General features: G+C 41.7%; 1 protein-coding gene across 10 annotated transcripts in view; it reads right to left on the bottom strand.

The window, feature by feature from the left end:
* The window catches only part of lrch3 (leucine-rich repeats and calponin homology (CH) domain containing 3), a 128,988-nt gene that overhangs the window by 55,536 nt on the left and 47,015 nt on the right, over positions 1-26,437 (bottom strand). For all 10 annotated transcript variants that reach the window (XM_078206822.1, XM_078206828.1, XM_078206806.1 and 7 more), the window contains exons 4-6: positions 14,309-14,414; positions 7,372-7,508; positions 6,415-6,527 (exon numbers count right to left, since the gene is read on the bottom strand). In XM_078206822.1, the coding sequence (XP_078062948.1) occupies positions 6,415-6,527; positions 7,372-7,508; positions 14,309-14,414 (356 nt within the window). The remainder of the gene's footprint in view (positions 1-6,414; positions 6,528-7,371; positions 7,509-14,308; positions 14,415-26,437) is intronic.

Below are 26,437 nucleotides of genomic sequence, written 5' to 3'. Positions count from 1 at the left end.
TGTCGTAGCTTCTCCGCTCCGGGGAAGTACTGGATGACGGAGGGTACACTGTCCACCGTGTCCAGTGTTTGTCTTCTGAGGAGGTCGGTGCGGTTTTTCGCTGTGGCACATCGGAAGTGTCGATCGATGAGTCGAGCGCCATATCCTGTTCTTAATGGAGATGCGTGTGTCCAAGAATGCAACCGATTCCGGAGGGTAGTCCATGGTGAGTCTGATGGTGGGATGGAACTTGTTGATGTCATCATATAGTTGTTTCAGTGATTGTTCACCATGAATCCAAAGTAAGAAAATGTCACCGATGTATCTAGTGTACAGCATCGGTTGAAGGTCCTGTGCGGTGAAGAAGTCTTGTTCGAACCTGTGCATGAAGATATTGGCATATTGAGGTGCGAATTTGGTCCCCGTGGCTGTTCCGTGTGTCTGGATGAAGAACTGGTCATTGAAGGTGAAGACATTGTGGTCCAGGATGAAGTGGATGAGTTGTAAAATTGCATCTGGAAACTGGCAGTTCTCAGCGTTGAGTACTTCTTTACACAGGTGGTGACCTCTGGCATTTTCATCTTTCCACTAATGTCATTGTTCTGCTAGTCCAATAGTAGCAGACCTAATATGTTGAATCCGTTCTCTTGTAAGAAGATTTCGAATTCTTGTGAGACAAACTGAGGTCTGTTGTCGCTTACTAACTGTTTGATCCAAATTGATTAAATACTTCTCCTAGCTTCTCGGTAGACTTTTTTGGATGAAATAGGTTTAATCACAACAACCTCTGGCCACCGTGTGAGCATCAACCCATACCAAGAACATATTTCCTTTGAAAGGTCCTGAAAAATCCACATGCACTTGTTGCCAAGCCTCTTCAAGGGATTCCCGTGGATGCAGCAGTGCTAAGAGTGGTAGGTTCCTTACCTTTGCACAGGAAGAACATAGTCTAGCTTTCTCTTCAATTTCCGCATCCAGTCCAGGCCACCAGAAATAACTCCTCACTATTTCATTCACGTGTACGATTCCGCAATGGCCCTCATATAACTTCTCGAACACCCACTTTCTCAGTGGTGGGGGAATGATCACTCTGAGCCCCCATTGAAGACATCCCAACTGTACTGACAGCTCCAATCTCCTGCAGTGGTAGAGTTTCAGGTTCGGTGCTAGCTCTGGGGTCTTCCCTTGTAATACCATATCCATCACTTCTGAGAGTATCGGATTGCTCAGTGTATGATTCCTCAGTTGTCTAGAAGTGACTGGCGTATTGTCTACCTTTTCTAAGTAGAAGGTAGTGTGACGAACTACCTGGCAGTGTTAATCTTGGAAGTCCATCCACATTACCATGTAGACTAGATTGTCAATACTTAATGGTATAGTATGTGCAGACATAAGTAATACGGAATTCCCATGTGCGATCCAAACATGGTAGTTAATAGATGATGGTCTGTCAACAATGTAAAACCTCTCCCGTACAGGAATTGCTGGAACTTCTTTACTCCAAAAATGATCCCCAATGTTTCCCCTTTCAATCTGTGAAAAGCTACTTTCAGCCTTACTCAAGATCCAAGATGTAAAAGCAATGGATTTGTCTTCATCTGAAAGCCTAATGTGGGATACCAACACTCCTACACAATAAGGGAATGCATCACAAGCTAACTGTAAGGGTAGAGTAGGACCAAAATGCACAAGAATTTCAGATTTAAGTAACACCTTTTTGGCTTGCACAAAAACATTATTGGCATTGATCAGACCACTTTCAATTCTTGTTCTGACACAAAAGGTCATATAATGCTTTCAGAATGGTTGCCAAGTTTGGCACAAACCTTTTGTCGTAGTTCAACAATCCTAGGAAGAAATGCAACTGATTAATATTCTGAGGTGCGGGCACCTCTGCAATAGTCCTGACCTTTGAAGTAGATTTGTGAAGCCCCGCGGTATCAATCACATGTCCCAAATACTCAACGGAGGGTTGGAAGAATTCACACGTCCTTCCGGACTCTCAGATGATACTCTTCCAATCTCTGAAGAGTGGCATCCAAATTCCGAAGATGTTTCTCTTTGTTTCTTCCAGTGACTAGGATGTCATCTAGATAGCACTGGACTCCGCTCATTTACTTAGGATCTGATCCATTGCTATTTGGAACAATTATGTGACACCAATCGGCAATCACTGGTACCTGAAAAAAACCTTCATGTGTCATGTTGTCAGACATTCCTGTGCCTTCTTGTCCACATTCATCTGCAAGTAAGCCTGGCTCAGGTCAATTTTGCTAAAGTGTTGGCCTCCAGCCAATCCCACAAACAAGTCATCGATGTGAAGTAACAGGTACTGTTCCACACATGACACTGGATTAATGGTGACCTTGAAGTCTCCGCAGATCCGGACAGATCCGTCCTTTTGGTGACTGGAGCTATTGACATGCCACATTCACTAATGCTGACGGGTTCCAAGGCCTGATTCTCCATTGGTCATCTTGTTGCCTTCAGCCCAGTTCAGTTGAATCTTCCCAGCCATGCATGACCCATCAACGCTAGATAGTTTCTTTTCACTAAGTGTAGAGACAAATCTCCTGTTTGCTTATTGAGTTACACAGCTACTTTGATGCAGCCCTTCAGGGAACCATTTCACCTGTTTAGGTCTTCAGCATGATCCTTGACGGCTTCAAGGGAACATGTCTGAGTTTCTGGCAACAGTGCAACTGCTGTCCCAGTGTCAACTTCCACCCTCACTGGTTGTCCATCCAGCATTGGAATGACCTCATATCTATGTGTAGCGCCAGCGATTGCTAGCACATTCAGTGATAATTACTCCTTAGACTGTGACTCACTTTATTTTTCTCAACCTCTAAACATTTCTCCTTTCGTTCTGTTTAAAAGCTGTTATGGTTTGTTCTTTGTTCTTATTTTTACTTCCAGCTTGCTTTTTCCTTCCAGCAGGCATACTCTGTCATTTTTTTCCCCCCACAACTTCAACATACTATGTCTATACATCAGCATTCAGCTACAGAATGCCCTGACTTTGCACACCGGTGCCATTGTGCGAATTTCAAGATTCTTAGGTGGCGATTGAGCAGCCATTTTATGTTGAGAGTACACAAACTCAATTGCTAATCATATTTTGCAGCCAGTTCAATAAAAACAGCAAGTTCCATCCTTTTTCTTTTACAGTAAGGTTATTCTTGGTCAACAAATGTTTCTGTATTGTTTCACTAGGCAGCCAACAGACAAATCTATCCCGAATTGTACAATTCAGCTCATCTCCAAACTCTCAATATTCTGCAAGTTTTTTAAGCACAGCCACGAATTGCACAATTGACTCCACCTCTTGGTTTCTTTTCTGGAATCTGAAGTGTTCTGCAATCACCAAAGGCTTCAGCGAAAAATGTGCTTGCAAAATATCTATGAGCTCTTTAGACGTTTTAGTGCCTAGATTCCCAGATTGCACTAAACTTTGGAGGAGATTAAATGCTTCCGCCCCCCCATCACACCCAGGAAAGAGGGTACCCTAATATCTTCAGCTATTTTGTTTGCCCACACAAAATAGCCAAAATGCTCAGTATAGGAGCTCCAGCACTCCACATTTTCATCAAAGCGTTTCGCAACACCAAAAACACCCGCACTTTCTCCACTACTGGAGGTTTCCCATATGCGCACTTCACAATGTGTTTCCAGCAGCAACTTTGATTTCTTTCGCACAAGGTAACAACCCAACCTTCAGTCTCTTATTCAACACACACAGTTCTATAATTGCTCTGCAGCAGATTATCACTCGCGTCCACCGTTAGGTCAGGAGCACGTGAAGAGCTTCTTTTCTAACGTTTCTTTTTCCAACTTTTCTCAGCAAATTTTAGTCCCGAGTGGTTAGCAGCACCTTTTCATCGAACTTGTTGCCAGTTTTTATGTTGTATATTGGAGATATGCTGTGCTCAGGACACAGTTAATAACAACAAAGTTGTATTTACAGGTGTGTGCTCTCTTATATGGCTGCTTCTTCTCTGTCTGTTTCCCATGCTGGTGACTTGTGGTGTCACCTCCAGTGAATACATGACTACATTATCACAACAGAGCTTCAGTAAGCTAGTAAGGATTAATACAAATATATAACAAATGTGTGCGCGAATCTAAACATGAATCAATACAGAGGGTTCAGTCAATGGTGTGCATGATAAGAAAGGTGGTCCTGTTCTCATAAGGCCAGAGAAATCTGGAAATCATCAGCAGGTCAGGCTGTATTTGTGGAAAGAGAAAGAGTTACCATTTCAGGTCGTTGAACTTCCAGCACTCAGTTCTGACAATAGAACATCAACCTGAAACATTGGCCTAGATACTCACTGATTCCAGTTGTCACAGGAGCCCTTTAAAAATGGTAGGCGGGTCCATACTCAGAGATACCTGACCCCATTCCCAGGTTATACAATTTTTGAGAGTGCCTTTAAAAGTTGCGGACTGCTTCCTGTCAGACATCCGGCCTGGCCGGCTCCATTAGTGAAATAAATACCCCCCCCCACTCTTTTCATGGAGTCAAGCCAGGTTTTTAGAGTGATTGGCCCTGATTTTACTGGCACAGCCACCTGAGGCTCATAAGATCGTACCCGAGGCCAACGGCGAATGCTGTTCTGTGAGCCTCGCCCACCCTAATTTCGGGGCGGCCGTGCCAGTAAAATCAGGGCCATGGTTTCCTTAGAGGAGTCATGAACCCAAGTGTGCATGAGGGAACGATTTAAAAGAATAGCCCAAAAGGTTCTCCTCTTGCCCTCTATGCCAAGCTACACCCTCTTCAGGTCCCTCATGCTCTTCCGCTTGCCTCCTCAGGCACCTTATGCCAAGGCTCTGTGCTTCCAAGCACCCCCTCATGCAATGCCAAGCTCTGCTTCTTCAGCCACCCCCTCAGGCCCCTCATGCCCCCTATGCCAAGCTCTGGAACTTCCACACCCATTGGCCTACTGTGTGCTTTCTGGAACCAATGAAAACGATATAAATGGGATGCGTTAAAAATAAGCTTTGAAAAAAAGTAATCCTTTAATAACCTTCCCTATGCTTGAAAATAAACTCTGGACAAGCTTATAAAAGTGTCAATCATCTAGATCCTATGAAGTTTCAAAAACCACAAACATTTGAAACCACTTATATCAACAAACATAGTGAAATTGACTGCAGAGACCAGAGACCTTGAGCTGTTACTCAAACAATGTTTCCTCTGGGGCGGAGGTGTTCTGTTATTCTAATAGATGCCTGGGCTCTCAGGCAAGCCTCATTACGTATATTTGGCTTTTCTGAAATTTCAAAGGGCCTGGATATTTGACACTTAGTAGCTTATCCAGACTTCTTTTAAGCATTGGAAAAAATGATTAAAGGATTACATTTTTTCAAAGCTTTTTTTTCTAAACGCACCCTAATTTACACTGTGGTGTTCATTGGTTTTAGAAAGTGTACAATGAGTAAATGGGCATGCAAGTGTCAGAGGTTGGCATATGGGACATAAAGGGGCTGAGGGATGAGTAGAAGGACAGCGCCTGACGTAGGATGCATGAGGGGACATACTGGGTGGGTGGGTGGAGGGGGAGAGCTTGGCATGGGGGCATGAGGAGTCAGGGATGGAACATAAGGAATAATTGGAGGGTGGAAGGGGGTGTAATGGGTGAGGGAAGAAGGGCTTTGAATATGTTTTTTAAAAATTGGGACAAAACTCCATGGCACTGACCTCGACTTTATTAGTAGACTGGCTGAGCACCCAGCAATCATTGTAGTTGCCTCAGCACTTCTTTTGAGTTATCTGTCTAGATTCGAGCTCATATATGGTTCCCAGCCAATGAAGACCCACCTTGAGCGCTTTTTCCAAGGCACGTGGGATGGAAATTTTCCCAACTCTTCCTACCAGCCTCGTAGATGAAAATCCAGGCCGTTAACGATGCTTCCCTTCCACAGACCTGCTGAGTATTTTCAGCATTCGCTATTTATTTCAGATTTTCAGCACCTGCAGCATTTTGCTTCTGACCATGTTCTCACTTGTTGGTGACATGTTTACACTTTCAGAAGGCCTTCATGGACAGTGATCAAGGATTATTTTTACTTTTTTTCCCCCAGTGCAGCATGTTACAACCTACTTCCAGCTAAGGGCTGAGTGCAACTGAACACATACCAAAGAGGGAATCCAGAATTTTGTTTGACATTACCTTAGCCCATTAGGGTCTGAATTAATCTCTTATTCACTCTCTCAATGAAAAAGCTTGAATGATGAAACAAAATAGGTTTCAAAGTCATTCATTAAGCTTCAAATCACAGGTACAAAATTCATGCCTGAAACTGAATCCAGGTTATTAAGAGTAGTAATGAAATGTGAAAAAAATATATCCCTGACATGTTTAAACTGCAGGTAACAAGTGAAAGATTTTAGATTTACCCATGATTAAATTAGTAAATTTCATTACTAACCATGAATTGAATCCAATCGGCCTCGTTCTATCATATTCTGGCAGATCTGGAACGCTTTTACATGCTTCAATATTCAGATATTTGAATATATGGATTTTCCCCTTTATACAAATCTAAAAGAAAAGCACAAGTGTTTGATTTTTATCATTGCATTAGAATAGTACTGAAAGTCAGATCACAAATATGTCAGCACAATACAGATCCAAGTAAATGTATGATCTCTCACCTGGAGTAATCACAAAATTGCTAAGAATGGTTAAGAGTGGTCTTAAAACTGCCATAAATAAGTGAAAATTGAATACTCAAGGCCATATAAAAAGAAAAAACTGCAAATGTTGCAATTCAAGTAAGGACAGAAAATGCTGGAAGTAATACACAGCAAGTCAGTCAGAACTGCAGAGAAAAGGCAGATAATGATCGCTCCAGTATGTTCCCCTGACTGAACGTCAGGGGATAAAACAGGCATTTTGATAAGTCTAAAAAAAGAGGCATGGTGACAAAACATGTGTCTGATTCATTTGCCAGGCAATGCCTTGACTAATCAGGGTCAAACTGCCTGGCTTAAGTTTCAAACAATGCTTGGCAGCTATCTGTCAGCCACCATCAACAGGTGCATTCTCCATGGCAACGCCTTTGCCAATCAGAGTCCATTTGCAAACCAGTGTTTTCTTCTCATACAGTATAAATTGTTGCTTTCCCTTTGTACTCGTGTGTATTCTTGCAAAGTGTCCTGATGAGTGCAGGACAAAAAGCTTCAGCATGCCTCTTTATTCAGCAATATCTGTATATGTTGAAAGTACCAAATGTGTCACAAAATAACAAAAACCTTTCCCACTTAGTTACCGATTTTGAACAGAATATTGCTCAGAATCTGAATTAGGGAGTGAAGTAATAATTTTGTAATAATTAAGTAATAATTCTGAAATACAAAACCAACACATAAAAAGAACCAAATACCTGTGCGGGTGGAGACTGTAAAGGATTGTTATCCAATATGATTGTTTGGAGATGCCGCAGATTTCGATAACAGACTGGAATAGTTGTCACTTTATTACAGGAGATGTCTAATCGCACGAGTGGTAAATCTGCAAGTTCTAACAAAGTAGTAAACTATTAATCACTGACTTACATAATTGTTCAAAAGATGTGTGTGCTGTAAATCTAACCCTCTTCAGGGCAACCAGCATGATTTTGCAAATTATTCTAAAAATGAATTTCAGAACAATCATTGACTGTACTAAAGAAACTTAGATTGTTGTGTATCCAATTCATAAATAAATTTTAACTTCGTAATGCTCTGGGGGTCCAGGTTTGAATCCCAACATGGCAAATGGAATTTGAATTCAATAAAAAGTGGGAATTAAAAGTCTAATGATGACCATGAAACCATTATCAATTGTCGTTAAAACCCATCTGGTTTTTTTTCCCTGTCTTTTAGGGAAGTAAATCCGCCACCCTTACCTGGTCTGACCTACGTGACTCCAGTTTCACAACTCAGTTCAAGGGCAATAAATGTCCAGCTTGTGACACCTGCATTCCATGAATGAGTTTTTTTTAAAAATCACATTTCACCTAAAAGACTACAATTTTTTGATGGGATGATGACATTGCCAGCATTTGTTGCCATTCCCTAACTGCTCTTGAATGAAATGGTTTACTTGGCCATTTCATAGTGGTGCGGATTAAAAGTTGCACAAAGACCACACCAGGCAGGAACGGCAGATTTTCTTCCTTAAAGGACATGAGTGAACCAGGTTTAGATTCTGAGACTAGCTTTCAATTTCAGGTTTTTTGATTAATTGAATTTAAATTCCACCAGTTGCCAGAGCATTAGCCAGGGCCTCTGGATTACTATTCCAATGACATTACCACGAGGTCATCTCCCTGATGACCATTTCCCACCTGCCTATAAATTATGAATGTAACACACGGGAAAAATATTTATTTTCAATTACTACAGTAACATTTTTCTCAGCTGACCCCAATATATCACCTGATACGCTTCACCACACTTCTTCAACACTGTTGACAATGGGTTTTCCCTTCTACAATACTTTGTGGACCAGTCTTCGCAGCTAAGAACCACCATTTTCAACGATAAAACTTCAACCCCAGCCAACCCTACCTCCATTTCTAACTGTCAGAGTCATAGAGGTTTACAGCATGGAAAAAGGCCCTTCAGCCCAACTTTTTGATTTTGATTTGATTTATTGTCACATGTATTAACATAGTGAAAAGTATTGTTTCTTGCACGCTATACAGACAAAGCATACCGTTCATAGAGAAGGAAACGAGACAGTGCAGAATGCAGTGTTACAGTCATAGCTAGGGTGCAGAGAAAGATCAACTTAATGCAAGGTAAGTCCATTCAAAAGTCTGACAGCAGCAGGGAAGAAGCTGTTCTTGAGTCGGTTGGTACGTGACCTCAGACTTTTGTATCTTTTTCCCAAAGGAAGAGGGTGGAAGAGAAAATGTCTGGGGTCCATGGGGTCCTTAATTATGCTGGTTGCTTTACCGAGGCATCGGGAAGTGTAGACAGAGTCAATGGATAGAACATAGAACAGTACAGCACAGAACTGGCCCTTCGGCCCACGATGCTGTGCCGAGCTTTATCTGAAACCAAGATCAAGCTATCCCACTCCCTATCATCCTGGTGTGCTCCATGTGCCTATCCAATAACCGCTTAAATGTTCCTAAAGTGTCTGACTCCACTATCACTGCAGGCAGTCCATTCCACACCCCAACCACTCTCTGCGTAAAGAACCTACCTCTGATATCCTTCCTATATCTCCCACCATGAACCCTACAGTTATGCCCCCTTGTAATAGCTCCATCCACCCGAGGAAATAGTCTTTGAACGTTCACTCTATCTATCCCCTTCATCATTTTATAAACCTCTATTAAGTCTCCCCTCAGCCTCCTCCGTTCCAGAGAGAACAGCCCTAGCTCCCTCAACCTTTCCTCATAAGACCTACCCTCCAAACCAGGCAGCATCCTGGTAAATCTCCTCTGCACTCTTTCCAGCGCTTCCACATCCTTCTTATAGTGAGGTGACCAGAACTGCACACAATATTCCAAATGTGGTCTCACCAAGGTCCTGTACAGTTGCAGCATAACCCCACGGCTCTTAAACTCCAACCCCCTGTTAATAAAAGCTAACACACTATAGGCCTTCTTCACAGCTCTATCCACTTGAGTGGCAACCTTTAGAGATCTGTGGATATGGACCCCAAGATCTCTCTGTTCCTCAACTTATTTCCTCCACAGTCTTCAGAACCCTACCTTTGACCCTGTAATCCACATTTAAATTAGTCCTGCCAAAATGAATAGAAGGCTGGTTTGTGTGATGGATTGGGCTACATTCATGACCTTTTGTAGTTTCTTGCGGTCTTGGGCAGAGCAGGAGGCATACCAACCAGAAAGAATGCTTTCTATGGAGCATCTGTAAAAGTTGGTGAGAGTCTTGTCCATGCAGCCCAGTTTTTAACCACTAAGCTAGTCCCAATTGCCCTCATTTGGCCCATGTCCCTCTATATCCATCTTACCCATATAACTGTCTAAATGCTTTTGAAAAGACAAAATTGTACCTGCCTCTACTACTACCTCTGGCAGCTTATTCCAGACACTCACCACCCTCTCTGAAGAAATTGCTCCTCTGGGCCCTTTTGTATCTCTTCCCTCTCACCTTAAACCTGTGCCCTCTAGTTTTAGACTCCCCTAGCTTTGGGAAAATATGTTGACTATCTAGCTGATCTATGCCCCTCATTATTTTATAGACCTCTATAAGATCACCCCTAAGCCTCCTACGCTCCAGGGAAAAAAGTCCCAGTCTATCCAGCCTCTCCTTATAACTCAAACTATCAAGTCCCGGAAACATCCCAGTAAGTCTTTTTTGCACTTTTTCTAGTTCAATAATATCCTTTCTATAATAGGGTGACCAGAACTGTAGACATTATTCCAAGTGTGGCCTTACCAATGTCTTGTACAGCTTCAACAAAATATCCTAACTCCTGTAGTCAGTGTTCTGACCAATGAAACCAAACATGCTGAATGCCTTCTTCACCACCCTGTCTACCTGTGACTCCACTTTCAAGGAGCTATGAACCTGTACTCCTAAATATCTCTGTTCTATAATTATCCCAATGTTCTACCATTTACTGAGTAGGTCCTACCCCGATTCGATTACCATCTATTCGATTGTATTCTAACAATCGGTAGCACAGTGGTTAGCACTGCTGCTTCACAGCTCCAGGGACCTGGGTTCGATTCCCGGCTTGGGTCACTGTCTGTGTGGAGTTTGCACATTCTCCTCGTGTCTGCGTGGGTTTCCTCCGGGTGCTCCGGTTTCCTCCCACAGTCCAAAGATGTGCGGGTTAGGTTGATTGGCCATGCTGAAAATTGCCCTTAGTGTCCTGAGATGCATAGGTTGGAGGGATTAGTGGGTAGATATGGGGGTAGGGCCTGGGTGGGATTGTGGTCGGTGCAGACTCGATGGGCTGAATGGCCTCTTTCTGTACTGTAGGGTTTCTATGATTTCTATGAACAACTGTATTCTGCGGCTGAAGCAATGCAACCAAGTTACCAGACTACAACTTCTTGAAGACATTGCAAAGCCCTAGGCCTCAGATGTCCTAATTCTCCCAACACCATCTTTTCCCCACATATTATTGCTACCCTCCAGGTTCAATTGAGTTGGCTGTCTCTTGCTCCCCAGGTCTGCTGAACAATTTTTTTCACATCTGGTATCCCAATTAAAATTCAGCTTGGATCCAGATGAAAAGAAAGTTGTTTTTTGGAAGGGTAGTATTGAACATGGCTCAGATATTCCCACAAGTGTCCTAACTTGGCCTGAATCCACAACATAGTGCTGCCTCAGATTGATCATGAAGACGGTTCATGAAGAAGGAAGAAAGGAAAACAGGACACTCGTGCAGATGTGGAACATTCATTAGAGACTGAACAGAGTGAACAGCGCTTTATTCTACATCTTTCCCCGATAAACATTACCTGTAAGTATCTGGCAACTTCACATTACTAACCCAAAGTTACTTTGACAAGTGGAAAATACTTTTTTTTCCAAAAACAAAACCACAAATCATCTTTCAGGTCAGAAAGTAACATATGGAAATGGTTTACAATAACATGGAAAATATCAAATTACAAACTACAGTATTTATATTTAACTTTGTGCTTTGCATATTTTATTGATGGTTTGTTTCATACACAAGATTATCTTTGTTCATTGCATCAGCTTTTCCTTTGCTTTTTTAGTTTGGTTCTGAAACCTTTTCTTTTCATAAGAAGCATTAATAGAATGGGTACAGCACAAAAGGAAGCCATTCAGCCCATCATGTCCATGCTGGCTCTCTGTATCAGCAACTTGGATAACGTCTTACTCTTTCCCTCTAGCCCTGCATGTTTTTTTTCTCTTCAGTTACATATCCCACAACCTTTTTGAAGCCCCATTTGTATCTGCTTCCACCATACTCTCAAGGCAGTGTCTAGCCACTCGCTGTGTAAATATGTTCAGTTTTTCCTCAGGTTCCTGTTGATTGTAATGAGATTTAGCTACATTTACTCACACAGCACAAACTGCTTGTTCCTGCCAGGATAGTGGTGGGGGTGAGGGGGAGTAGGTTCAAATTAATTAAACACTGAGTTTGGCACAATTTTGTTGTCGCTGGCTAGTGATAAACTGGTGCTGGCTAGCTTTCTTTGCCACCTTGTGATTAAATTTCCATTCACAACTGCAAGCTTTAGAATCAGATGTTTAAATAGCAACTGCCACAAACATGGGAAGGTACAATCATCTCATGGAAAGAAAACATTTGCCAAAAAAGAGGCTTGCCCAAAGTTACAGGAGTGCAGTAATTTAAAATCTTCCTCCTGGTGTGATTGTACAAATGTTCACAGTTAAGTTTACACACACAATAACTAGTCAATCTATTTACCAATACAAGAGCGTTTCATCACCTTCCTCTTCCTTCTCCATACTAATCAAAGCCCCGCCACTTCCTTTCCTGAAATTAATCATCAAGCTGGGACACGGGTAGCTCTTCGTACCTAGCCCAAACTACTATTTTTCAAGCATGAACCTGCTAGGAGAGTGTTGAACAGCCTATTCAAGTGAGTAAGCAATTTCATAAATTCCTTCATGGGATGTGGCCACCACTGCCAAGGCCAGCATTCATGTTCATCCTTAATTCCCCTTGCAAGGTTGATGGTAAGTCATCTTCATGGTGTAGGTATTCCCACAGTGCTATTTTGACTCAGTGACAACGAAGGAATGGGGTTATATTTCCAAGTCAGGATGGTGGGTGACTTGGAAGGAAACTTGACGGTGGTGAATGCTTCAATGCACCTTCTGTCCTTGTTCTTCTGGCAGTATAACCCAGATTTAGAACATGCCATTAAAGACACCTTGGCGAGTTGCTGCAGTGCATTCTGTAGATGGTAGACATTATAGCCATGAAGCATCAGCAACAGAGGGACTGAGTGTTAAAGGTGAAAAATGGAGTACCCATCAAATAGATCTGGATATTGTCAAGTTTTTTTGAGTGTTGCAAATGGGAGTATTCTCTTGCACTTCTGAGTAGTGAATTGCAGATAGTGGAAGGGCTTTGAACAGTCAGGAGGCGAGTCACTCACCAAAGATTATCCAACCTCTGACCTGCTCTTGTAGCCACAGTATTTGTGTGTCTGGCCCAATTAAGTTTCTGGTCAATGTTAACCCACAGATGCTGATGGTGGGGAATTCAGCAATAGTAATAACACAAAGTCAAGTGGGGATGGTTAGATTTTCTCTTGTTGCAGATGGTCATGTGTGGCGTGAATGTTACTTGCCACTAAAAGTAAAAGTCTAAAAGTTGTCCATATCTTGCTGCATGAGGGCATGGACTGTTGCATCATCTAATGAGTTGTGAATTGAACTGAGTACAGTGTAATCATCAGCGAACATACCACTTCTCACAATATGATAGACAAAAAGACACTGATGATGCAACAGGAGTGAATGAACCTTGGATAATGAACTGAGAAATGCCTTACAACTACAGAGGCACTTTTTGAAGTGTAGTTATTGATGTAAATTAGGAAAGGGTGCACACTCGCCTCTGCGATTCAGCTTTTTTGTCCATGTGGGAACCAAGGCTGTAATGAGTGGTCTTGACAGAACAATAAAGTAGAGACCAATTTATACATACTCTTTTCATCAGTATGCCTTTAAGAAATAACAATTCTAGCTAATTCTGTCTTCCACCTTGTCATGGCCAAATGGAATAGCCCTTATGCCAAACTCAGAATAGACCAGAAATTGTACCATGGATCACCCTGATCTCCATGCTTTAGTATGACATCATGAGAAGAGCATTATGCAATTTTTTAAACAACCTTTTCATGGCTTTATTAGTAGGGACATAGAGCACAAGGGCAAGAAGGTGATGTTGAACTTGTTTAAGACACTAGTTCAACCTCAGCTGGTGTATTGCAGATTTACAGATTTAAAGTAATGGGCAAAAGAAGCAAAAGTGACATGACAAAAAACTATCCCATGCAGTGAGTGGCAAAGTCTGTAATGCACTGCCTAAGTGTGGGATGGAGGCAGGTTCAATCAAGGCACTCAAAAGGGAATTAGACTGTTATCTGAAAAAGAAGAATGTGCAGCATTACAGGGAGAAGGCAAGAGAATGGCACTAAGTGACTTGCTCACTCGGAGCTGGTAAAGACACAATGGATCGAATAGCTTCCTCCTGCACCTTAACAATTCTGTGACTATGTGAATCAATATAACACTAAGTCAATTAAGGCATACAACCATGAAGATGCTTTCTGTGGTTTCTACGGGGAAATGAAACAAAGGCACATATCTTACCAAGAAGCGCTAAAAATGACTAACCTTCTGGTAGCGTTACTAAGTGATTTCTCCTTAAGTTCAGGTCCCTTAAAATCTCCAGGTTTCCAATCTGTGGTGGTAATGCCTGTATCTCATTACAGCTGACATCCTGCAGAGAAGAAAACAGTCAAATTGATTTCGCTTTACTGATTATCAGAGCCATTGTAAGATCAACTCCTATCAACTCCATGCCAGTGATAAGGAAGGTCTGTAGAAAAGGGACAATCAGCCATGGATATCTCAGGAAATAAAGAGGGTATAAAATTGAAAGAAAAGGCATGCAAAGTGGCAATGATTAGTGGGAAACTATAGGATTGAGAAATCTTTAACGGTCAACAGAAAGCCACAAAAAAACTATAAAGGAAGGCAAGATAGATTATGAGAGTAAACTAGCTCAGAATATAAAAATTAATTGCAAATGTTTCTACAAAACGAAAAAGAGTGACTACGGTAAACATTGGTCCTTTAGAGGATGAAAAGGGGGGGTTTAAAAATGGGAAATGAGGAAATGGCTGAGGCATTGAACAGGTATTTTAGGTCAGTCTTCACAGTGGAAGACACAAATAACATGCCAAAAATTGATGACAAGAAGGCTATGGCAGGTGTGGACCTAGAAACAATCATTATCACTAAGGAAGTAGCGTTGGGCAAACTAATGGGGCTAGAGGTAGACCAGACTCCTGGCCCTGATGGAATGCATCCCAGGGTACTAAAAATGATGGCGGGGGAAAATAGCAAATGCACTAGCGGCAATTTACCAAAATTCGCTGAACTCTGGGTGGTTCCGGCAGATTGGAAAGCAGCAAACGTGACGCCACTGTTTAAAGAAGGAGGTAGACAAAAGGCGGGTAACTATAGGCCGGTTAGCTTAACTCCTGTAGTGGAAAATGCTTGAATCTATCATCAAGGAAGAAATAGTGAGATAGTAATTGTCCCATTGGGAAGACGCAGCATGGGTTCATGAAAGGCAGGTCATGTTTAACTAATTTAGTGGAATTCTTTGAGGACATTATGAGCTCGGTGGACATTGGGAAATAGTGGATGTGGTGTATTTGGATTTCCAGAAGGCATTCAACAAGGTGCCACACCAAAGACTGCTGTATAAGATAAAGGTGCACGGTGTTACGGGTAATGTATCAGCAGGGATAGAGGATTTGTTAACTAACAGAAAGCAAAGACTGAGGGTAAATGGGTGTTTCTCTGGTTGGCGATCAGTGATTAGTGCTGTGCCTCAGGGAACAGTGTTGGGACCGCAATTTATAATTTACATTGATATTTGGAGTTGGGGACTGAGTGTAGAGTGTCCAAGTTTGCAGGTGACACTAAGATGAGTGGTACAGCAAAGTGTGTAGAGGACACTGAAAGTCTGCAGAGGGGTACAGATATTCTAAGTGAATGGGCAAGGGTCTGTCAGCTGGAGTACAATGTTGGTAAATGTGAGGTCATCCATTTTGGTAAGAATAACAGCAAAATAGACTATTATTTGAATGGTAAACAATTGCAGCATGCTGCTGTGCAGAGGGACCTGGTGTTCTTGTGCAAGAATCACAAAAAGTTGATTTTATAGCTGTAGCACGTAATTAAGGCGGCAAATGGAATTTTGTCCTTCATTGCTAGAGGGATGGAGGTTAACAACAGCGAGGTTATGTTGCAGCTGTATAAGGTGCTGGTGAGGCCACACCTGGAGTACTGTGTACTGTTTTGGTCTCCTTATTTGAGAAAGGATATGCTGGCACTGGAGGGTGTGCAGAGGAGATTCACTAGGTTGATTCCAGAGTTGAGAGGGTTGGCTTATGAGGAGAGACTGAGTAGATTGGGACTATACTCATTGGAATTTAGAAGAATGAAGGGGGATCTTATAGAAACATAAAAGATTATGAAGGGAATAGATAAGATAGAAGCAGGGAAGTTGTTTCCACTAGCAGGTGAAAATAGAACTAGGGGGCATGGCCTCAAAATAAAGGGGAGCAGATTTAGGACTGAGTTGAGGAAAAACTTCTTCACACAAAGGGTTGTAAATCTGTGGAATTCCCTGCCCAGTGAAGCAGTTGAGGCTACCTCATTGAATATTTTAAAGACAAAGATAGATAGATCTTTGAACAGTAAAGGAATTAAGGGTTATGGTGAGTGGGCGGGTAAGTGGAGCTGAGTGCACGAAAAGATCAGCCACAATCTTATTGAATGGCAGAATAGGCTCGAGGGGCCTGATGGCCTACTCCTGTTGCTAGTTCTTATGTTTTATGTTCTTATTCTCACCATGGGAATCATCGCATTAGATCAAAGGTCTACAATGCACTTATCCATCCCTCCATTCCATTGCATGGTTGTTACAAATGCAAGGTTTTATAACACTATTATGTTTGGGACTGTGTCTTTAATTTATAGTAAAATAGAAGAAATGGGAGGAGGTCATATGACCGGTTCTGAATTCTGTTGACAAGTCGTCAAGGTGGCTATGTTGTTATAGCGGGGTCGCACAATGATTTACAGGGAAGTAAGTGCAAGATATTTAGACCTGTAAAGAATAACCAGAGTGGAGTCAGCAAGTCGTGGGGAGGTGTTAGGAAAGTCAGGGTTTTTAAGTGATTTTTCTTTTAATTAATTAATTAGTTTCAAGATAAGGACATTGATGAATTAGGTATTTTTTAAAAATGGCAATCAATGATAGCTTCAGGGTCATCATTGCTGAGACTAGTTTAAAATTCCAGATTTACTAATTGGATTTAAATTCCACCAGCTGCTGTGGTGAGATTTGAATCAGTTACCCAGAGCATTAGCGTGGGTCTCTAGATTACTAGTCCAGTGACATTGCCACCACGCTAACATCTGCCCTTTAACAGGGAAGAGTCCACAGAAAGCCAGTGTAGGTTTGGTTTATGGGGGAGAGGGAGAGAGAGATAGAAGCAGAAAGTATTGTTCACCATACATAATGCAGCTCATGCTCACACTGAAGAGACCAAGGGCATGAGGGCTTAAATTAGGCTGAAAGATTCTCCCAGCTTTGGCCAGATGAAAATCTTGTCGCGGATTATCTGACTGGAAAAGGAGCCAAGAATGACTTCGAACTGGTTAGTGGAGAATGAAGTGTCTATATAGGGAACAGAATAAAGTATAAACCATTGTCATGATCTCAGTTGAGATCAGTAACTTTTTTTTTAGTAAGTTCTTGTTCAATTCTTTACTGAAAGAATAAAGCCATGAGATTCCACAGTTTTAACAAAATAATTTTTAATATACAAGTGTCAAACAAAGCAAGCACTAAATACACTATCTTAGGCCACCAGCCAGAATTAATGCAAGGTAAACAAACATCAATGAACAAATTGTCTCTATTATAAAGTACAAATTTCATATTAAATGGTGGTTTTAAGACAGATCTTACGAATTAGGTTGGCAGTCCACTCAGCATATATGTTATGAATTTCAAACACAAACTCCTTCAACATTCTGCCTTCCTCATGAAGAATTTCAGCTCCTCTTCTTCTAGGATTTAGCCTGATCAGCAGCACACAATCAACCAGAGTTCCACAGGTACGGGTATTTCTACTGGTCTGGATGGCATAGATCCACCAACAATAACTTCAACTAACAGAAATAGTTGCAGCAACTGTACATTTGCCTATTCTCAGCTTCTGGATCAAGCCTCTGTCTTCTTCAGCCCACCAGCACTGGACAACTGGAATCATCATGTGAGCTCTGATGGCTCTGTTCAGCGTCAGCTGTTTTCAGGCTTCCCCGAAGTTTTGGTTTCCAATTTCAGTTTCAGCCTTAAGGGTCTCGGGGTCTCTTTCAAAAAATACAAGCTTTGCCCTTATCTACACTGAAGCTACAGCTTCAAACAACTTTAGCAGATTTGTCGAGCATGATTTATCTTTTCATAAATGCATGTTGACTCCAAAAATCATAATACAATGGGGCAAAGTGACCTGTTAGTGCGCCCCTAATAATAGATTTTTGCATTTTCCCTACTACTGATGTTAGGCTAACTGGGCCTATGGTTTCCTGTTTCCTCGCTCTCTCTCCATTTGTTAGTGGGGTTATATTTCCTATCTTTTAACCCACAGGGTCCTTTCAGGAATCCAGGGAATTCTGGAACATCAAAGGCAATGCATCCACTACCTCTGTAACTACCACGCTAAAATCCTAGGATGTAGACCATAAGATCCAGGGGACTTTTCAGCTTTCGGTCCCATTAATTTCTCCAGTACTATTTCTTTTGCTCTTCTTTCTCACTAGGCCCTGTGTTGCCCACAATTTGTGGAATGTTTTGTGTTTTCTTACCCCATGAAGAGAAATATAAAATATGTGCTTAATTGCACTATCACTTCCTTATTTCCTATTATAACATTTCCTGTCTCTGCCTCTAAGTGATCAATGTTTACTTTTGCTAATCCCTTCCTTTTCACTTACCAGTGGGAACTTTTATAATGTTTTAATGTCTCACTCTCATTTCCGTGTCCAAATGCAGCAAAACTTGGTCAATATCCAGGCTTGGACTGACAAGTGACAATAACATTTGGGACACACAAATGCCAAGCAGTGACCATTTCCAATAAGAGAGAATCTAACATTATCCCTTGATATTCAACGGCATTACCATTGCTGAATTGCCCACTATCAAGATCCTAGGGGTTACCATTGACCAGAAATTGAACTGGACGAGTCACATAAATACTGTGGCTACAAGAGCACATCTGAGGCTAGGAATCCTGAAGCAAGTAACTCATCTCCTGACTCCCAAATGCCTGTCCACCATCTACAAAGCACGAGTCAGGAGTGTGGTGGAATACTCCCCAATGCCCCTGGATGAGTGTAGCTCCAACAACACTCAAGAAGTTTGACACCATCCAGGACAAAACAGCTCACTTGATTGGCACCCCATTACAGACATTCACTCCCTCCACTACTGACGTGGGAGCAGTTTGTACCATCTACAAGGTGCACTGCAGGAATTCACCAAGGCTTTGTAGATACCACCTTCCAAATGCATGACCGTTACAATTTGGAAGGACAAGGGCAGTAGATGCATGGGAACACCACTGTCCCCTTCAAGTCACTCACCACTCTGACTTGGAAATAGATCACCACTCCTTCAATGTCACTGTGCTGCAGTGGTTCAAGAAGGTAGCTCATCACCACCTTCTCAAAGGCAATTAGGGATGGGCAATAAATGCTCGTCTAGCCAGCGATGCTCACATCTCATGAATGAATTTTTAATAAATTCTAATTATTCTTTATCAGTTACTTGGTCATTTTTTGCTGAATTCTAAAATCTTTCTAATCTCTAGGCTCACAGTTCTTTTGCTAACATTATAACCTCTTGTCTTAATTCAATACTAGCTTTAACTTCCAATCAAGCTATGTTGGACCATTTTTCCTTGTGGGCTTTTTATTTTTAAGGGAATGCATACTGTTATGAAATCTAACCTACTCTGTGTGGAGCTTGCAAGTTCTCCCCGTATCAGCATGGTTTTCCTCCAGGTGCTCCAGTTTCCTCCCACAGTCCGAAAAGACATGCTGGTTAGGTGCATTGGCCATGCTAAATTCTCCCTCAGTGTACCAAAACAGGTGCCGGAGTGTGGCGACTAGGGGATTTTCACAGTAACTTCATTGCAGTGTTAATGTAAGCCCACTTGTGACACTAATAAGTAAACTTTTAAAAAACTGTGGAGCGCAAAGGTCGGGAACTTCAACTCCTGACAGACCTTGGACCTTTTGTCCATGCGCAGAGCGGGAGCGAGCTGCACATGCGCAGTTCTGCATTTTCACACTCTGTGGAGCTAGCATGCCTGTGCACAAAAGAAAATGGAATAAAAACCTGAGTCAGATGACCAGGTGCAGAGCACCATAGCTAGCAAATGCCCCAGGCAGGGGACAAGAAGGGTACAATGAGAGGTCCGAAAAGAAGTTCCCAGGTAAGGGGCAAATACAGGGGAGAGAGACAGGCCCCAATTAGGTTAAGGGATAAAAGAGAGGTGCAGAGAAAGAGGCACCAATTAGAGAAATGGTTGCGGATGGGAGAAGCCCTGAAGATCCAAGGCGGCAACCTAAGGTTGGTAACTCTGTTCTGCAGGTCACTGGGGCAACTGTACTCCTTTGGAGCAGTAGTGTACTGTTCAATGTGGCCGAAGATCTGCAGTTGTGACTGTAATTTGATGTATGAGTGTAGACTCAGGAATCCAGGGGAGATGAGATTGAAGTTCTGCGAGTTTGACTGTCATTGACGAAACCTTTGGAGAGAATTCTAAGGCAAGACCTTCAGGGTGAAGATTGGAAACCCTCGTGAGAGAGAATTTCAGAGAGTTTGGTTGACTCAGTGTTTACTGATGGCTTGTTTTGCACTATAAATGTCAAATGCAACCAAAACAATGTGGTGTCTTCATCTACAATTTGCTTGTTAATTCATACGTACCTCACATCAATCCTGAATGTTAGAGTACAAGGTGGAGAATGTATATTGCTTTATCTTTCTGACTTCAGATAGTAAAGTTCATTTTTGTTTGTTCAAAACCCATGGAATCTTGTGGCTTTCTTCACTGAGCAAGTGTCTTAAACCTCAACCGTTGTCAACTTTAAAAATGTTATTGGTCCCCAACTGGATCTTGCCAACAATCTTGGTGGTCTGGTCAAGATCATAACAACATTCATTTTGAATTAATTATTTAACTGCTTGCTATTCTTTATCTGCCATGTTACTTTTTAATCTAGTTTCCTAATCCAGTTTTGCCAATTTGATCCCTGTTAACTACCTAATTTGTTTTGTTCAGTTTTAAGACGATGTGAAATTCCATCTGCCCTGTGTTTGTCAGTCCATGCCCTCTTGAAGGCTGCTGATCTCCTCACCATTCACTGAACCATGACATAGTGCTGAAAAGCCGAGGCAACTCACTTTTATTTGCACTTACACTTCCTATCGGCTTATTTAGCTTCAAATTTTGTGGGCCTGGAAGATTATTTGATCAGTGACGTACCATGGTACATAGCTACATAACCCCTAGAGACTAAAGTTTGGCCATTAAGGAATTATCTAAAACATGCTTTTGGTTGAATGCACTTCATTTCCTGACTTAGAATTTAGATAGCTTGGCTAAAATACTGCAAAACAGCCTTCCATTGAAATGCTGAATTGTATTAACTCAGTCTTCATGCCTAAAAGACCAAACAGCAAGGTGTTTAAAGAGCTTTGAGGTTAGCATTATACAATGAAGCATTATATAAATTCAGATTAAATCCTGTCTCATGAGGGATCTTGCTCAACAGGACACATCTTACAATGGTTTCTTTATTAAAGAAATGGGACTTTATGTCTCAATTATCAATGGGAATTCAAAATATACATGAAAAGGGATTCATTACTAAATATTTTAGGAAAGACTTTATATTAAAATTCACGTAAAAGGATTTCTGTTTTAGAAGCCATATAAATAATTTTGAAAGCATGTCAACTTTGACAGATACATGTTAAAACCATGCTGAATTCCTGTGTACAACATTTTTTTAAAATTCAAATTTGAAATCACTTTCATAAATTCAAGAGCCACTTGTATCTTTCCTGGTCACGAGAATGTTTGCGAACAAAAGTTTTTAAATTTTAAATTAATAATAACCCCAAAATAGTATTATGACAAACTCAGGTGTTTGTTTTTCCAAGATCCTCTGTTCTTGTTTCAGGCGTTTGCTTATTCATTTAGACTTGCACTTTGAACATTTCTTTTCTACTGCATCTCTTTTTATAATTTGTTTATAGGATATAAGCATCACTGGAAAGTCACCATTTATTACCCATCTTCAACTGCACTTGAAAATATGGTGGTGTGCTGTCTTCTTGAACGACTTCAGTCCATGTGGTGTAGCTACATCGACAGTGCTGTTGGAGAATGTGTTTCACAATTTTGACCCAGCAAAAGTGATATAGTTCCAAATTGGAAATAAAGAGTGCTAAAACACTCAGCATGTCAGGCAGCATCTGTGGATAGAAAGTGTTAACATTTCAGTTCAAAGAAGACCCTTCATCTGTGTTGGCAGGGTCTGTATCCTTTACTGTATCCAGTGCATTCAGCCATTTCTTGATACCATGTGGACCGAGTTGAATTGGCTGAAGTCTGGCAAATAATGACACTGGATACCGCAGTAGAAGACTGAAATGGATTGTCCACTCAGTATTTCTGGCTGAAGATGGTTGCAAATACTTCAGATTTGTTGTTTCATTGATCTTCTGGGTTTTGTCAGTATTGAGGTTGAAGATGTTTGTGGAGTCTCCTCCAGTTAGTTGATTAACTGTCCACCATCATTCACTGGATGTAAAGATGACAGAACTTTGATCTGATCCATTGGTTGTGGGATTGTTTAGCTTTGTCTTTAATATGCTGTTTTTGCCATTTACCATGCATGTTTATGCATTAATATCCAAGAATATTGAAGAAAGTGAGAATGGAAATTGCAGTGGTGTTGGCCATAATTTTCAGTCTTTTCTAGACTCAGGGGTGGTGCCAGAGGCCTGGGGAATTGCAATTGTTATGCCCTTGTTCAAAATAGGTTGTAGGGATAGTCCCAGCCAGGGCCTACAGGCCAGTCAGCTTAACATTAGTAGTGGGCAAGCATCTAGAAACAATTGTGATAGAATTAATCGTGGATTGATAAGGAAGAGGCAGCATGGATTTCTTAGGGGAAATCATGTAGAACTAACTTGCTGGAGTTTTTTGAGGAGGTAATAGAAAAGGTCGATGAGGGTAATGCTGTTGATGTAGTCTACGTGGACTTTCAGAAGGCATTCATTACAGTGCTACACAACAGATTTGAGAGAAAAATTATAGCCCATGGATTAAAAAGGACAGTAGCAACGTGAGTACAAAGTTGGCTGAATAATAGGAAGCAGAGAGTAATGGTCATTGGATATTTTTTCAGGCTGGAGAAGGTTTGTAGGTGTTCCCCAAGGGTTGGTATTGGGACTCTTGCTTTTCCATCTAGATCTTGGTGTGCAAGGGAAAGTTTCAAAGCTTACAGATGAGACAAAACTTGGAAGTACTGTAAACTGTGAAGAGGACAGTGTAGAACTTCAAAAAGACACAGACAAGTTTGTGGAATGGACAGATAGGTGGCAGATGAATTTCAATTGGAGAAGTGTGAGGTGATGCATTTTGGTAGGAAGAACAAGGGGAGAACAATATAAAATAAGGGGCAAAATTCTAAAAGAGGTGCAGGAGCAGAGGGAGATGAATGTACATGTGCATAGATCTTTGAAGGTGGCAAAACAGTTGGAGTGAGCAGTTAATAAAGCATATTGTATTCTGGACATTGTTAATCGGGGCATAGAGTGCAAGAGCAAAGAGCTTATGCTGAACTTATACATGGCAATAGTTAGACCTCAGCTGGAATGTTGCATACAGTTCACAAACAGAAGGACCGTCTCAGAACATGGTGGCAGCAATGGAGACACAGATATAAAAATACATCAGTGTTATCAAAGGAATCACAGAATCAAGAAAATCTATATAGCAGCTCATAACAAATCGGCAGAAGGAGAAGGCATGCTGGAGAGAGGTGCCTCTCTCCAGACTTGATGAGTAGTCCCTACCCCCAGACTTGATGAGTAGTCCCTACCCCAATTTCGCCCATTTGACTGCCTCAAGGACCTGCAGAAATGCCAGCAGTGGTAGTTATGGAAATACCACTTTCTCCAGTATTGAGAAATATCAGGCCTGCACTCTGCAGAGCAAAAGCATCCTTTCTTAATGCTGTAAGTCCAGTAGCAGACAACGTTCTCCTGACATAGAGTGTGGGGATGTCCACTTTAAAAATATAATGAAAGCCTGTGACACTTGGTTTAGCCTGAAGCAAAACTTACTAATTGAACAAGCACATTTTAAACGGAGGTTGCAACGAGCTGGGGAATTGATTGAATTTTGTCATACATTGCCTAGCTATTTCTTGTGGATATGGGGCACTGAAGGACGAGTTAATCCGTGATTGCATAGTTGTGGACATGTGAAACAAAAATCTCTCTGGCTTTCTGCAGATTAAAGATAACCTTACTTTGGATCAAGCTGTCCAGTCACGTTCATCCACATGTTTCAGATTCCAGCATCCGCAGTATTTTGCTTTTAGTCCAGTATTTGAGCCAGGCCGAGCTTAAAGAACTTAATCGGGCACGATTCAGATGCTTCACATGACTCCGTTGACTGGATAATTCCATGGCAGTGGCCCCACCATCATGGATGGAAAACCCCAATTCAACAGTCACTTTGATACAGACCTTCCAATTAAAGACAGAACTATCACTCCTCGTAGTCAAAAGAGGGACACATCAGTGATTCTATGTTCTTCACAATTGAGGCGTACTTCCAGAAATGCTAGAAAAACCAGATGATTCCCACCATCTGAATGGCGCATTGGTTGAATGGGGCAACCTTCCACCTTTTATTTAGAAGTGGTGGAACTTCGGCCTTCAGCAGCTGAGGGAGTTTATACAATCAGCAGCAAATTCCTTTCTTTCACAGACCCCAGGCAGAGACTGAAGTTATGAATCTCTCTGTTCTCCATGAAGGCCAGAGGTGCTGGACACAGAAGGCTGTGACCAGACGGTGACCATCTGCATGAAGACCTGCTGGACCTGAGGTGGCTTTTCCTAGAAGTGATGAGGAAGAATCCCTTGCAGCACAGTGATATATAGGAGGTCCTGGAAGGTGATTGGTCTTTCCAGTTGACAGATGTGCCATATTAAGTCTCTGTTGTCTTTTTCAATGAGTCCGCTGTATTTCTATTGGCTGAGCAGCATTCAGCTTTTGTTCCACTGAACCTACCAATTTATTGCCTACTTTATCTCTCTTTGTCCTTACTGATTCTTCCAGAGAGGTTGTCTTGCCTACGTCCATCAGAGTGTGGGAAATTCAAATGAAATCCATAATTTAGTCCCAGCTGAAAGTCTTCTTTATTCCAGAGCTGGATGTCAGCACAGAAGCCGAGACAGAATCTTTAGAACCTCTGAGACCATACAATCCAGTATAGCAATCTTGTCTCTGAGTTAACGGAAATTAATCCCATTACATAAGATAATGTTGTCTTGTATCCATAGCTCAACAAGTACCTCAACAAAGTGTGGCTCTCTTACCACTGCCTAGAGAAAGTACACGGTCCTCCAGAAAAATCATTAGGAGATCATTCTTCATCATTTCCTGAAAGGCTTACCAGAATCTTTTCATTTTCCATCATCGGTCAAATTCATTGAAATCTTGGATCTTCGCTGCCTTTTCAGTGTTCGATACAGCAGTGAATGTCATGGCTGTGACTTCTTTCCTTGGAGTTGAACATCATTTCTCTTCGAAGACTCTTTCCCCATTAGCTTTGAGGAAGTAACAAGTTCCTCAGTGCGTCCTGAGTTCTCCTCTTATCCCAGAGGGCCCAAAGGTTGATACTCTTCAGTCTTCCCTCTAGGATCAGTCTTTTGATGAAAAGCCCTCATTGTTCCTGCAATTCAGTAATTCCAAACCAGACACTGCGCACAAGCAATGCTGCTAAATTATTGATTTATTCTGCAGGTGATGATGTCCTGTCAGATGTAGAAGAAATCCTATATGTCTCCAAGACAGCTTCTTTAAGGGTTGAGAATACTGTGGGAAATTGAATCCTTCAGGACTGCGACATGAGAAGGGGGAAAGAGCATGGGTTGAAGCTGGGTGGAACCTGTAGTTGTAAAAAGGAGTACAGAAATGCAATGCAAATAGCTAAGGACACAGTTTCATATTACAGTTGAAGATTGGATCATTTACTTGGGGGAGGTGCAGTATAATGGATTACTGGGAGAAGATAGTGGCGTAGCGGTACGGTCGCTGGACTAGTAATCCAGAGAACCAACATAATGCTCAGGAGACCATGAAACCCACTATGGTAGATGGTGGAAAACTCTCTGCAAGTTGGGAGTCATAACTAGCACAAAGGAAGATAACTGTGGTTGTTGGAGGTCAATCATGTCAGTTCCAAGGCACCATTGCAGGAGATCCACAGGGTAGTGTCCTCGGCCTAACCATCAGCTGCTTCATCGATAACCTTCCTTCCATCATTAGATCAGAAGTGGGGATGTTCGCTGATGACTGCACAATGTTCATAACTTCTTAGATACTGAAGAAGTCCATGTCC

This window comes from Mustelus asterias, chromosome 3 (genome assembly GCF_964213995.1).
Source record: "Mustelus asterias chromosome 3, sMusAst1.hap1.1, whole genome shotgun sequence".
NCBI classification, from domain to species: domain Eukaryota; kingdom Metazoa; phylum Chordata; class Chondrichthyes; order Carcharhiniformes; family Triakidae; genus Mustelus; species Mustelus asterias.
This window is presented reverse-complemented; position numbering and strand designations above follow the sequence as displayed.